A 12,960-nucleotide genomic window follows, 5' to 3' on the forward strand; every position below is an offset into this window, starting at 1 on the left:
GGCTCTTTAGACACCCCTACTGAGAGATTATCTCCATTATCTGCACTGGCAAACTGAGACACAGGGATTTGGAAGTCCAAGGTGAAGTCTGGAGTATAGCTGGCTGTGAGCCCCAGATAACAGGGTATTAGTCACTAGACTGGATGTTTCATCTCTCGTGCATCTCATCCTTCATGTTATCTCTGTTCCCTGGGACAGAAAAACACTTTGCTTGGTCTTTGTACTGCTCTGCTCTCATATTGGTGCCAACCATTGCAAATCCACTAGATTACGACTAGGGCAGTTCCTTCCATTCGGGAGCAGGTCATCTGAGTGGTGTGACAAACATGGTCCTTCACGTTATTTTTGCCTGATCTCTTTAACTGGCCCACAAAAACATGGCTACTGAACAGTATGTGTTAAAGCTATTAAAATACATAGCAAGGAAATACATGGTTATTATTAATAAACTGCAAGGTATCTGAATGTTTTCCTTCACTACGATTGGAACCCACGTGTTAGAATTAGTTCAATTTATTCAGAGAAAACACTTTCTTCACAGGGAGGAGTTTACATACACCCACAATAAAGAATAGTGACTACTGCACTTTGCCTTTTTCTCGTAGCTCTTTTTGTGAGTTTTGTTTCATTACCTGAAACTTTCTACTTCTAATCTTGCCGTACCACGTCCAGGGCCGTGTCCATTGCGGATTTAGCATGAGCTTCTCAACTTTCTCTTTTTCTTGCAGCCTCACAAATAACCTAGAAAGCAATCAGATACTGGCAAATCCCCTAACAGATAAATCAATGTATGCTGCAGCTTGATGCCTCTCGTTTAAGTCTTGTTTTCAGCTTTTTAAGCTCAGTATTTTTATCAATTTTAAGACCATAGTCAGTGATTTTCCAGGCCTCTTCAAAATGCTGCATTTCAAAATGAGATTCTGCAATCTTATGAAATGTTTTGGTTAAAATTTCACTGCCAGGGCCATCCATGATGCTGCATAATGCCACAGATTCATCTAATTGTAGTGCCTCAATATACTGCTTAACTGCTGCTTCTTCCTCAGCCACCAACAACAGCAAGTGTCCTTTTAAGCAGTGGTCCTCAACGCGTGTTCTAAGACTGTTAGAGTCATGTTTCTGGATCACTTTATCCATATCTTTTAAAGCTTTGTCATATTTTTGTAGGTGCATAAGGCAAGCAGCTCTCTGTCGCAGATGTCTTGGATTATCTTTGCTTGTCAAGACAGCCAGGGTATAATAACCAAGAGCCTTCTCATAGTGATGTTCTTTCATCAGCACATTTCCTTCCTGGGCTGCTACCTGTGGACAGAAAGTTACTTAATATTAGTTGTTATAAGTTAAAAATAGTGAAACATCTAGTCTGGACAAGCCTCAGGTAGACACAAACACTAAGAAATTTTGGATACTTTTTCAGATGTTGAAATTGCATCCAGTCTGTAGAACATGTAATTGGCATGCTTTTTGCTTTAATAGCTCTGGCTGTAAGTTGTAAAGCAGCCTGTCTAAAACTACCTCAGGGGTCTGTGTATATACTTAGAGTGGCAAATTTAGTTTGTCTTCTCAAATGTTTTTAAGGCAACTAGTAAATGCAAGTGTCGTCTCAGTGTCAGGACTTTAACAAGCATCAAGGTGGAATGGCATCTGGCTGTAAGGAGCTTTCTGAAAGGAGATTATCCTTTTCCTAGAAATTCTGAAGTTCTAGATCACATTGTTCAAGAGTACAGTGCAGCTCCAAAAAATACCTTGTGTTCGTTGAGTTATACTGTAATTTTCAGCCCTTAGAGTGAGTTTGTTCTCTCAATGGCAGAAGGAAAACATAATGTTTATTGTTCTGTTGAATGACTAATCTAATGCTGAACCTGCTAGTGTGCTAACCAGGAACATTTTGGTTTACTGCACCACAACCAATATTACCACTTAATAACTGAGCCACTGCTTTGACTTCTTCATATTTCAGTGACAGTCCCTGATGGCTTCCAGACTGAAATAATTCTGGTGCCATCTGGAAAAGGGTTTGGTAGGCCATAAGTGACTGATGATTTGACTGTTTCCTGTATTAAGTCTTTGTGTCTCTTTCCACCATCTAGTTACCTCACTGTGTGATAAAGGACTGAAAATACACATATTTTTGTGGCATTTTTGGTTACTAGTGACTTATCTTATGTGGAATTGACCACAGTTAAACTCCTTAGAAAGAAAATGAGTGAGGAGTTTAATGGATGTGGAATTATGGCCAAGGGTTAGTCCCCAAGCAGTAAATACCAGAAGATGGACTGATGAGCATTGATCTTTGGAAGATGGTTGGATGTTTTCAGAATGGTTTGGAGCAAGTCTCTCCTTTAATTGCAGACTTTATTTGGGGTCCATATACCATGAAGGCATGAGGAATGGCAACTTCTCCCATGGGCTGAGGGCCTAATTCTGACACGAGGTCAGCTCTAGATATCCTATGGTATGGCAACAGCCAAGACAAAGTGCAGCTCTGAGGATCTGGGCAAGGAGCTAACAATCAGTCATACATTTAACCTTTTGACATAGGAAACTGAAGGGTTGAAGCTGCACAAGCGGCAAGCAAACTCCCTTCCTCTGACCTTTTCCAGTTTAATAAATCTTTCAGATTCCCATTCCCATGTGGCTCTCCCAGTTGTTTACAAATTTCTTAACATGGGACCCCTTAGACTATAAATAATGCAAGAATTTTATTGCTTTGTTTTTCATGAAAAAAAATCAGTACATCAAGGAGCTCTCCTTCCTCCACCCTTTCCTATTCAGCTTATGTAGAGTTATTTTTAGCCTTTCAGAGCAGACTCTGGGATAATAATGACACATTTCTATAATGCCTGTAATCATCAAGCATTCTAAAACAATGTGGCAGTAATACTTTTGCATGTGGAGTGCTGAGACTAGGGGCTGAGTGTAAACTACTGAACTCTTCTTTGCTTTGGTATCCTTATTTGTGAAACAGGGGTATCAGAAAGAATGCCCTTCCCTCCATGGGTATTTCGTGATTCTGGTCTAATCAATGATAGAAACAATCACAATCAGTAAATGTTTGAAGATTAGAGAATATAGAAGGACTCTCAGGTGTTTGTGTTCAAGAATTTAGTCAGTTAAGCAAGAGCACAAGGTTAAAGGTTAATCCCAACCCCCATTTAACTGCCAATGCTGATACTGAGTTCAAGTCTTGGAATTAGTCCAGCCACCCCTATTCTCTCAAGCAACAGAGAAAACTTTCTTGATAAACAAGCCACCAGTAAGAGATTTTATTCCAGACCCTATTCCACAGCTCTCAAAAAACGAAATACGGTGCCCGTCCTATTTGAAATGTTTCTCTAATCTCTGTCACCAGTGAGTTTCAATACATCAGTACAGTTTAATCCATACAAAACTTAGTTTATTCTTTTTCCCATCATTTTTTCTTGTTGACCACATAAGAAAATCCCTCCTGTGTTTTCTCAGAAAGCAGCACAGATGGACTTAGCTTACAGAACGAGTGATGTGGCAGCAAGGGAAATTTATCAATAAAATGTGTCTTCATTTATAGACACCTCCTTAGGGCTTCCATAGATGCATCTTTGTACCTTTATCAAGTTTTCCCAGTGAAAGACTGCAAATTGGCTCTAAACTCTTCAAACTCTACCCCATAATACTGAACTTTTTACATTATTCAGCAGAGGCTCTTTTCTCTATAATAGGGTATATCTAGAGACGAGTAAATTAATACTTGTTTACTTATATCCTCCTGTTGTTTTGCTAAAATACATATAAAGTACTCCTCTTAAGATGCATTAAGTATATCAGCATGTTGTTTGTTTTATAACCTGGGAGAAAGCGTAACAACATAGTTTCTCACCAGGGTGCACACAATCTACAAATTGAATAAAAGGAAGCAAACTGATTCCCAGTACATGGAGCTTCTAGGTAATCAGAACTGCAGATGCTTGAGTGAATCTTAAAACTCCTCACTATAATTTGATCTTGCCTGTCTTATTATTGGAGATGCTTTCTTAGAGCTAAATGTACTTTAGGGGAGAAACTTAAAAAAACAAACAACTCAAAAGTATGTACTTGGGTCAAATAGAGCAATGTGTCATTCTTGTGTGAAATGGTTTTAGCTAAGAAAACCAATACCAACCTCAAAGGCTCCCAATATTAAACTGTGAATACGTTTAAATTTCTAAATGTTACACAAAAGAGCAAAAAGGATCAAAGCCTTTAATGTCACTGAATCAGAACCTTCAGTTTCATTTCATCAAGCAAATGAACAGAACATGGTTTCCCCAGAAGCCAGCTATGAGCATCATGTAACTCATCCAGAGTACAATATTAGCAATGATCTTGTTAAATCTCTAGCTGCTGCCCATCACATCCCCTGCATTTTAGTGTTGGCATTAAGCAGGTCTCATACCAGGAAGACCAACAAGAAATTCCCCCAAGTGGTAAGAAGTGGGGCAAGCTCACTGCAATGAAAGAAGTTTGGATTTAGCTCCCTAATCTGGCTGAAGGAAGAAGCCAATTTGTTCCTCATTCATCTGATAAATGTCGTTCCCACACACTCCTGTTTAAGACAAGGCAGGGAAAATCTCTGCAGCCTAATTTCCTTCCCATTTCCTTCCCCACTGAATCCACAGATGTGGCATCAAAAAAAGATTGTACCTGAGAGAGATGTCGCTGTTGCTTAGTGTCTACGAAGTTCAGAAGAAAGCCCAACTCCCTTTCATCTCTTTTAGCTAGGATGCTGAATGAGTGAGCTGCCACTGCTGCATTCCTCCTCTTCAGCTGCAGCACAGCTAATCTTGCGTTAGCAAAGTCACCAGGAAACGAGTGGCCAAATGCTTCCTGAAGGTGATCAAGGGCCTCTCCATACCGTCCTGTTGGTTAACAGCAGTATAAGCTATATAACCCATTCCATGACATCAAAAAACTTACTAAAGCAGGATTGATGTAGCCTGTCCTCAGACCCTTTATCAAAGCATTTGCAAATATATCTTGAAAATGCTATGCAAGGTGACACTTGCCATTTAACATTCCCTTTCTTTTAATTTACTGCTCATCCACTTTGATCAGCTGTGTACAAGAATGGCAACTTACCATTTGCAATCAAAACATCTATGTAGAAGATGTGATATTGTGCATCCTTGCACATTTTAATTAGTGCTTTTGCAATCATCAGAAGATCCCTGAGGGTTTCTTCTTTTAAATGGTCTTTAGTAGCAATGAGTTCAGATAACACAGTCCTGGCATGCTGAAGGAGCCATTGAGTAATCAACCCTTGGGCTTCACGCTTTAAAGACAGGATTGCTGTGATCACTACTCCTGCTTCCACCTTCAGTGCTGAGATTAAATCTTGCACTGCCTCCTATGTAAAAACAAGACCAAAAAACGAAAAGGTAGCAATAACTATGTATTGATCTTTCAGGTCCTTTCAGTTCTTTGCTGTCCTATAGGTCATCTGCACACTTTTGGAAGCTCTTTGTGCTTCCCTGTCCTTGTGCTGTATCTTTTCCATTTGTAAAGCTGATATAGGAGCATAAAGACAGGTCTGAAACTCTTTTTCACAGAGTTTTGAACTACTCAGATTCTCATTGAAAAAAAATCTTACAGTAACAACAAAGAGATGCTGTGAATGAGTAAATGCAAGCAGGATTTGGTTCAGTCAGGATAAACCAGCACAAATCCACACACCTAACTGGAGATGCATCATCTCAAATTCTCTGTAGGATTGGTGTGATATGCAGATAAAGTGTAAAGCTATTGACCATATTAGAAGCAGATAAACCATGCAGACACCTGATGTGATTTCCAGGCAATGACATATTTCAGTTTCCACTGTAACACTCATGGCACACATAAGCTTTCCACGGATGATGGAGAAGCACTTACTAAACCTTGGAACTGTTCTTCCTTTCCCTCTTCTTCTTGCTACATTTCCTTTAACACAGTATCATCTCATGAAAATGTGAGCTCAAATACAGAGGAGAGCTTGCTGCGTTGCAACTCTATGCATGGTAGCAACAACAAATAATATCCATGATTAAGGGTCAATCTTCCTTTCTCTAGACTTGGGAAAGCACATGAAGTAGACTACTTTAACCACTAGTCCAAACAAGAGCCTTTCACTGCCCAAATTCTGTGAGAAACTCTCCATTTCAGGGAGTCTCTGACAAAGCCTGTGGTACTTTAGACTAATGTTGCTTAATACTGTCACCAGCAAATCAATATAATGATAATACCTTCTGCTGCTTTAGAGCAAGGTAAATGAATCCTCGACCACTCAGAGCTTGCACATTCCTAGGGTCCTCCTTTAGGATGGCATTAAAATCAAAAATAGCAGTTTTCTTCTGACCAAGGTGTCCATAACATCGAGCCCTGATGAGAAGGCAATCTTCAGCATAACCACCTGGAGGAGTGAAATGCAGCCACACTTACATGAAAGGTCCCTAAAAGGCTCTAAAATCCCAGTGTGTGCAGAACACTAAGCCCCACCAAAGGGCTTCAAAGCATTTTCTGCTATGTATTATTACAAAGACAAGGAGACTGATATTCTAGGTTTTGTGGTGTAAATGCCAATGTCATTCTGCAGGGAAATGGTGAGTTATGGTTCAGTGCTGCTGCTCAGGACTTGAGTTCAATGTTCAGCTTTGCTTCAAAATTCCTACCTAAGCTCAGAAAAAGCCCTCAATTTCTTTGTACATCAGTATCTTTCCATGTCATTATTTGTATGTCATATCATTATCACCAATGTGAAGGTGAATCTGGTCTTTCTAGTATTTCTGTGACATAAAGTTAGCCATGTTTGTCACTTACAGATAGCTGACAGCAGAAACCAGTGTGTCCTTCTCACACTTGTGCCATAGACCACCAAGGAACAGGCAAGCCTGGACCAGTAAAAAAGTCTGGGCTGCAGTATGTGCAATAAAACCATGTCAGGACATATATTTTGCTACTAAGATGGATTTTTCTAAAAAGAAACCTTCAGCATATTACAAATAGAACACCACTACTAAAAATAGCTAAAGAGATGTGTATATATTTATAATTAGAGAAAGAAAAAAACAATTCTAACAGTGATTCACTGAAAGAAAGGCAACTCTGCTGAGAGCAGCTGTATGGCTGCAATTTCGTTTATAACTATAACTGTCCTACTGTGGCTCAACTGCAACTTTCCAGACAGGATAGGAATCATACTCTGCCAGGCATACCAAAAACTCAGGCCTCACTTCAAAGAGTCTGTTCTAGTTAAACATGCCAAAAAAAGGTTGTAATAAAAAACTGAATAAATGGAAAGGTAACAGAAGGCCAACAAAGATCCATCCATTGAATGACTGCAGAGCACATATTTTTCTGCTATCCACATGACTCCTCCTTTAAAGGCAATTTTGATGAGGATTTTAGTATGCCTAGAGCTGCAATCAATAACTGTGGCATCCCAATACTGGATGATAAATCACCAGTGCCATGGTAAATATTTTTTTCATAGGGAGGTCAGCAAATGCAGTGTCTTGCATAGCTGCCTGCAGAGAGGAGCCAACAGACAGGCTCCTAGCAATCCTTTTACAGTAATGAGGCCTTTTTTCCCTCCTGATGTGCTCCCAAAACTTCTGTACCAAAGGTTATTATTGGTCTGGAGCTCTGTCAATTGGCTCCTATAAAAACAATATCTGTTTCTTAGCAAGCATCTGTTCTAGCAGGTGGGGAGTTGATAAACTGCAATGCATGGGATGTGAAATGGAAAAATCTCAAAGCAATTATTAGGGGTTTTTATGTTGATATGAACCAGTAAGGGTGGTTTGTACCTGAACTTAACTTTTAGTATGTGAACAATGCAATTTAAAATAATCCTTAGCTGTGATCCCAAAGGATTTCATGTGCTAAACATCAGACCAAAATCACATGCTGGGTTTTCTGGACAGGTGAAGGGCTGATGTACCTGTAGAACTGAAGTGAATTTCAAGGAGTTCACAAGCTAGTTATGGGACATTAAGAAATGCAGTTGCTATTTCATTGCACTATTTCATGGTCCAAAAGACATACTACTTTAAACAAATTTTATCCTGCTCTTCACCTGCCTTTGTAAGTCTACTGTTTCAGTCTTTCCATTGGGGAAATGACAGATGAGAATTGGTTGGACATACTTGCCTACCCACTGATCTGACTTCTCACACAGGTATATCTCCTATCAGTACGTTGATAACCCTACCTGAAGCAATGATAGCAAAGGAAAGGTAGGCAATGGCCTCTTTGATGTCAGCATCCTCCTGTTTGTTCTTCAAGATGGTCAATGCTCTGAAACGGCAGTGGCTCTGCATCAGCTTTCGGTCTTCATCTTTGAAAATGTCCATGATTGGCAGGAGGCAGGAAGTATCTCCAATTTTGATCACTTTCTTTAGCAGCTTAACAATGTGAGAGAAAAAGGCAGAAAAGAAAGACTGCCATGAAAAGATAAATGAAGTCATACTAAAGATGGAAATATTGCTGTCTGGTAAGACACGTATGCACTTACATAGTGCTTTCCCACATTTTACTGGGGTTTCAGCCAGCCACGGTCCAGCCAAGGACCATGAATCTCTTCAATTTGAAACTCCTCAGATGGCCTTAGTGTAAAGTAAAAACATTAATTCTTATCTTTTCTCACCACCACTGCAGCTGTGGAAATCATTCTAGGGAAAGATATAATGCTGCCATGCTTACTTTGGGTAGCATCTGTTCCAGACTGGCAGTTAAGTGTTTTTATAAATACAGCTGAACCACAGGGTGATTGCCTCAATGACAGAAAGTTTCTGTGAAACAACAGGATTCCAGTGACCCCTTTTATTCATTGGTTTCAATTTTACAGTCAAACAGAAAATCAGGGAAGTGCTGTGCCTTTCTCTTCATATTGCTACGGGGAATCTGGGAAAAGTATGGATAAATTTTTGATGATGCATATGTTCCACACAGAATTTGCAGCAGAAGCTGCAGACAGGAATCCAACTTCCAAGAGCAACATATGGGCTCTAATAAAGACATATAATTCATTAACAGCTTTCCCAAAGGTAGAAATGACACAATACTTCTATTTTTCACAGGGAGTAGTGAAGCAATGAAACCCTTCTCCAGGGCCAGCAGAATTTATATGGGATTTTTAAAAAATGCAATAGTTCCCTCTGATGGTAAAACCTGGTAATTCAGCTTTGTAATCCTTGGTGGGAGAATCGACATACCAGAATCTTTTTCATACTTTGAGCACAAGTCATAAGCCACAAAAGAAAGGAAACTTTACGCTGAGATTTGAGCTTCCAGTTTCGTGTCTTTGCCTGCCCCCTCAAAATGCTTCATTAGGATAATCAGATTGTAGTTCTGCCTTCTTTTCTCTAGGGGAAAATTCCCAATCCCATCAATATTGTCACCAGGGGCAGGATGCTCAGTCATGCTCTGCCTAGTTAAAGTCTCTGACGCAAAGTGCCCTTAAATAGTGTGTGATGAAAGGGTTGTATTTAGCTAGGAGTCCTGGTGCTCTCTGTGCTACAGACCTACTTATGAGGCCTGCATTTAGATCTTATAAGTTCTACTAGAGGTTGAACTACCTAAACTTCACTTGAGCTTAGAGTTTCACTGTGTCAACAGTCCTCACTTGTTATTCATGGAGCTTCTCACAGCAAACTGTTTAGTTTTAAAATAGAAATGCATAGGAATCACTGAGCAATGCCATTAGTAATTTCATTGCAGTCTGGGAAAAGCAGCAACAAGTCAGGCCAAATGCAGCTACTCAGAAGTGAATGGCCCTGAAGATGAAACTTTAGCTGTCACCTAACACTGAGGAGCATGTGACAAGCAGAGCACTGTGCTGGGAAACTGAAAGCCCTTTGAATACATTCTGGCAAGCCTATGTCTCTAAAATGGTCCCTCTTAAGCTCTGCCATACATCTTCTGTACCAACCAAAAGGGTTGTTAATCCTCTTTGCCCATACCATTACTGGTCATTGATCTCTCTTTCATTCTCTCAGCTGGACAAGTGCTCCTTACCTGGTTGCCATCATACAGGAAACCTTTCTTCAATTGCAGAAGTGCCAGTCTAGCCAGGATGGGGGACCTTTGTGGATTTCTCGAGAGTGCTAGTAAGAGGAGCTTGTGAGCTTCTTCTACACAGCCCATCTGGTACAGGGCATCAGCACAAAGGATCTGTGATGTTTCATCAGAAGTGTCCAGCTCCATCAAGAGTGAAGCCAGCTGGTAAACCCCAGGGGCATCTCTGGAGGGGAAAAAAAAAAGGGAAAGATCACCTTTCAGGGAAAAATGCGAATGAGAATGACAGAGCATCTTTGTCTCACCTGGAAGCTAAGAAACAGTCTAGTATCAAAATGGGTGATTCATTTTGTTACATCCAGCACCACAGATATTTCTGCCACTTAATTACATAATCATAATCCCTCTTTATAAAAATATGTTCTTAGGCAGTTGTGGTTCTAGAGAAAGGTTAGCAAATAATAATCCTTACCTGTTGCAGCTGATAACCAGGAACAAACAGGAAAAGGTGATTTTAAGAACTAAAACCTCTAACTCTCTGTTATAGCTTGTTCTACCTTCAAACTCAGATTTTAATAAGATCTAGCTGGAGTAGTTTGGTTTTCATGTCTTTTATCTCCCAGCCTTAAATACAACATTGATACAGTAAGCAATTTGGATTGCCAACACCAAGTATGTGCATAGCAGCACCTCAGCTCTGTCTTGGAAGGATACTTCTAGGGACAGACTTGTACTTCATGGTGCACCAAATCCTTCAGTTCAGAGCTGACAGTGAAAGGAGACAGCTAGCACCAACAAATGTTTTATTATTTCAGTATCTACTCCTTTAGAGGAGAAATCTCTGCCATATTCCCTCTAGCATTTTGCCCACTCCCAGCTTAGGCCAAATGGTACATCATGGATTAAGTTCTGTATAAAGATCAAGCTGATTTGGCTATGTGGATCCTACTGCATTCTGACATATCAGCAAAACCATTTTTTGCTGGACTAGCCACACCTATGCACTTTTACTTAACCTGATATGTTAATCAGGAATTTTAAAAGTCTCTACATTCTGTTCTGAGTTGTCTGAAGCAAGTACCCTCTCTATCAACTGAGCTGCTCTCTTTCTGTTAGGATTCTGTACAGTTCTGTTTTCATGCCCACAGACTAAAATTGCCTCTTAAGTACCTCTTCTTTTGGAGCATCATCTGTCCTTCTTCTTGCAGAACCTTTAGCAGCAGTCCTCTTTGGTTCCATGGCACATAGGACTTGATGGTGAAGATGGTTTCTTCCAGCTTTAGCTGGCAAGCTGTGATATAATCCAGGGCCGTCAAGTAATGGCTGTCACCAGAAATCCGGAGAAGTCCACGTCCACATAAAGCTCTAATACAGCTGTTAGGGTGTGGAGAATCATGCTCAATTACCTTTTGAAAGTCCTGCAGGGCTTGCTGATGGTCATGGGCATGGAGGAAGCAGAATCCTCGTAATGCTAAGAGAGTATTGTAGTATGTTTTCTGCTCTCCTGCCAAAAGGTGCTCACAGATATCCAGGGCAGTTCTGATGTGTCCATGCAGGAGATAGCAGTCTGCTAGCCGAACACTGAGCTCACGTTTGGACCCTGGGGAGATCTGAAGGAGGAACTGGACTGTCTGTATGACAGAAGGGAGCAGTTCAGCACCATGATTGCTTCTGAGTTCAGTTCGAGTACGCACAGCCTCTCTGTATGCTGCAAACTTCACCTCCAGGACAGTTCTAGCCTGTTCTTCTATCCTCTCAGTGTCATGTGGTGAAAAAAGCTCTTCAAAGTGTTTCATTGCCTGGGCAGGGGTTGCTGCAAAGGCTTCTGCTAAATCCTGTATCATTTCATGCGTCCGTCCTCCCAAGAAGAAATATGCAGCAGCCCGTTCCAAGAGCAGACCCGAAGCTTTTTCATCTCTGAGATTATTATAATCTGAGAAGTCCTTGAGGGCCTTGCTACAAACTGCCACACACTCTTCAAATTTGCCTTTCTTAAAGAGATAAGCTGCTTGCACCCGGCAAACCCAGATATCATCTGGGGCCACTGCAGACAGGAAGTCATAGCAGTTGCCCAGCCACTGGTCCAAGGAACTGCAATCTGGGCTTTCTTTCTGAAATGTTGAGAGGTAATTTGAAAAGGCCTGGATGACCTGTGGCAGGTGATTCCTTTGCCTACTACACACATAGGCCACTGCCTCAGTCCGATGCATCAAAAATGCATGGATATAGTCTGCAACTCCCTTCCTAACTTGTGTCCCTGAAAGCACATATGCCAACGCCCTTAGCAGCAGCAGTTCCACTGAATACTCTGGGTTACCACTGAGCAAGGTATTGCATTTACTCACCACCTCCTCTGAGCATCTTCGCTGGAGCAGGGTCTCCATTTTGTATACTGAAGATACCACATTGTTGGGACTTAGAGTGGAGAGGAAGATGGCAGCTATTCCCACACTGAGGGACACAACAGCCAAGTTCTTGCTCTGAATCTCAGGAATCTGATTCTTGCCTTTGCACCACATCTCCAGAGTGGCTATCACTTTCTCCCAGGGCCCTTTGTCTAAGGAGTTAACTTTCTGTACTGCTGTGTGGGCATTGCAGCTGAAGGCAGCCAGGTAGAAAGCAGTGGCTATTGGGAACTCCTGCTGGACAAGGTGGTGGTCTCCTTCTTTGCAGAGCAGTGCAGCAAGCTCCTGAGGTGACATTTTCTGCACTTGTGTCTTCACCAAGTGGTATCACATATGTAGCATGGCTAGTGCCTGTAAAATAGAAAATTGGCAAATGAAAGGCTGTGGAGGAGAGGTTTTTTTTCCTCAAGGGGCAGCTTTCCAACTGACAGACATCAACAAGCCTAGGTGCTGTAAAAAGCCAGACTTTTGTCAGTGATAGGTTTAGTAGGGAACAGAGCTATGAGAAGAAACACCACAGAGGTTCTTAGTCCACAGCCCGCAGCCA

The 12,960-nt window shown here is 41.1% G+C and overlaps 1 protein-coding gene across 1 annotated transcript; it reads right to left on the minus strand.

The window, feature by feature from the left end:
• Positions 1–783: 783 nt before the first annotated feature.
• Positions 784–11,204, minus strand: TTC34 (tetratricopeptide repeat domain 34). Its single transcript, XM_062012676.1, has 7 exons — positions 11,179–11,204; positions 10,009–10,234; positions 8,204–8,396; positions 6,237–6,403; positions 5,095–5,362; positions 4,660–4,874; positions 784–1,302 (listed from the first exon to the last, which is right to left on the minus strand). The coding sequence occupies exons 1-7, from the start codon at positions 11,196–11,198 to the stop codon at positions 784–786; spliced, it is 1,608 nt and encodes a 535-aa protein (XP_061868660.1). The 5' UTR covers positions 11,199–11,204.
• Between the last annotated feature and the right edge of the window lie 1,756 nt (positions 11,205–12,960).

Source organism: Colius striatus, chromosome 21 (genome assembly GCF_028858725.1).
Source record: "Colius striatus isolate bColStr4 chromosome 21, bColStr4.1.hap1, whole genome shotgun sequence".
NCBI classification, from domain to species: domain Eukaryota; kingdom Metazoa; phylum Chordata; class Aves; order Coliiformes; family Coliidae; genus Colius; species Colius striatus.

Bases quoted from the DNA above. Each gene is read 5' to 3' on its own strand.
- TTC34 (XM_062012676.1), bottom strand. From the start codon at position 11,198: ATGATGCTCCAAAAGAAGAG. The intron at 10,235-11,178 runs GTACTTAAGAGG...TTTCCCCTCCAG, and splicing joins ATGATGCTCCAAAAGAAGAG to AGATGCCCCTGGGGTTTACC. The intron at 5,363-6,236 runs GTATTATCATTA...GTTTTTACATAG, and splicing joins TTGCTCTAAAGCAGCAGAAG to GAGGCAGTGCAAGATTTAAT.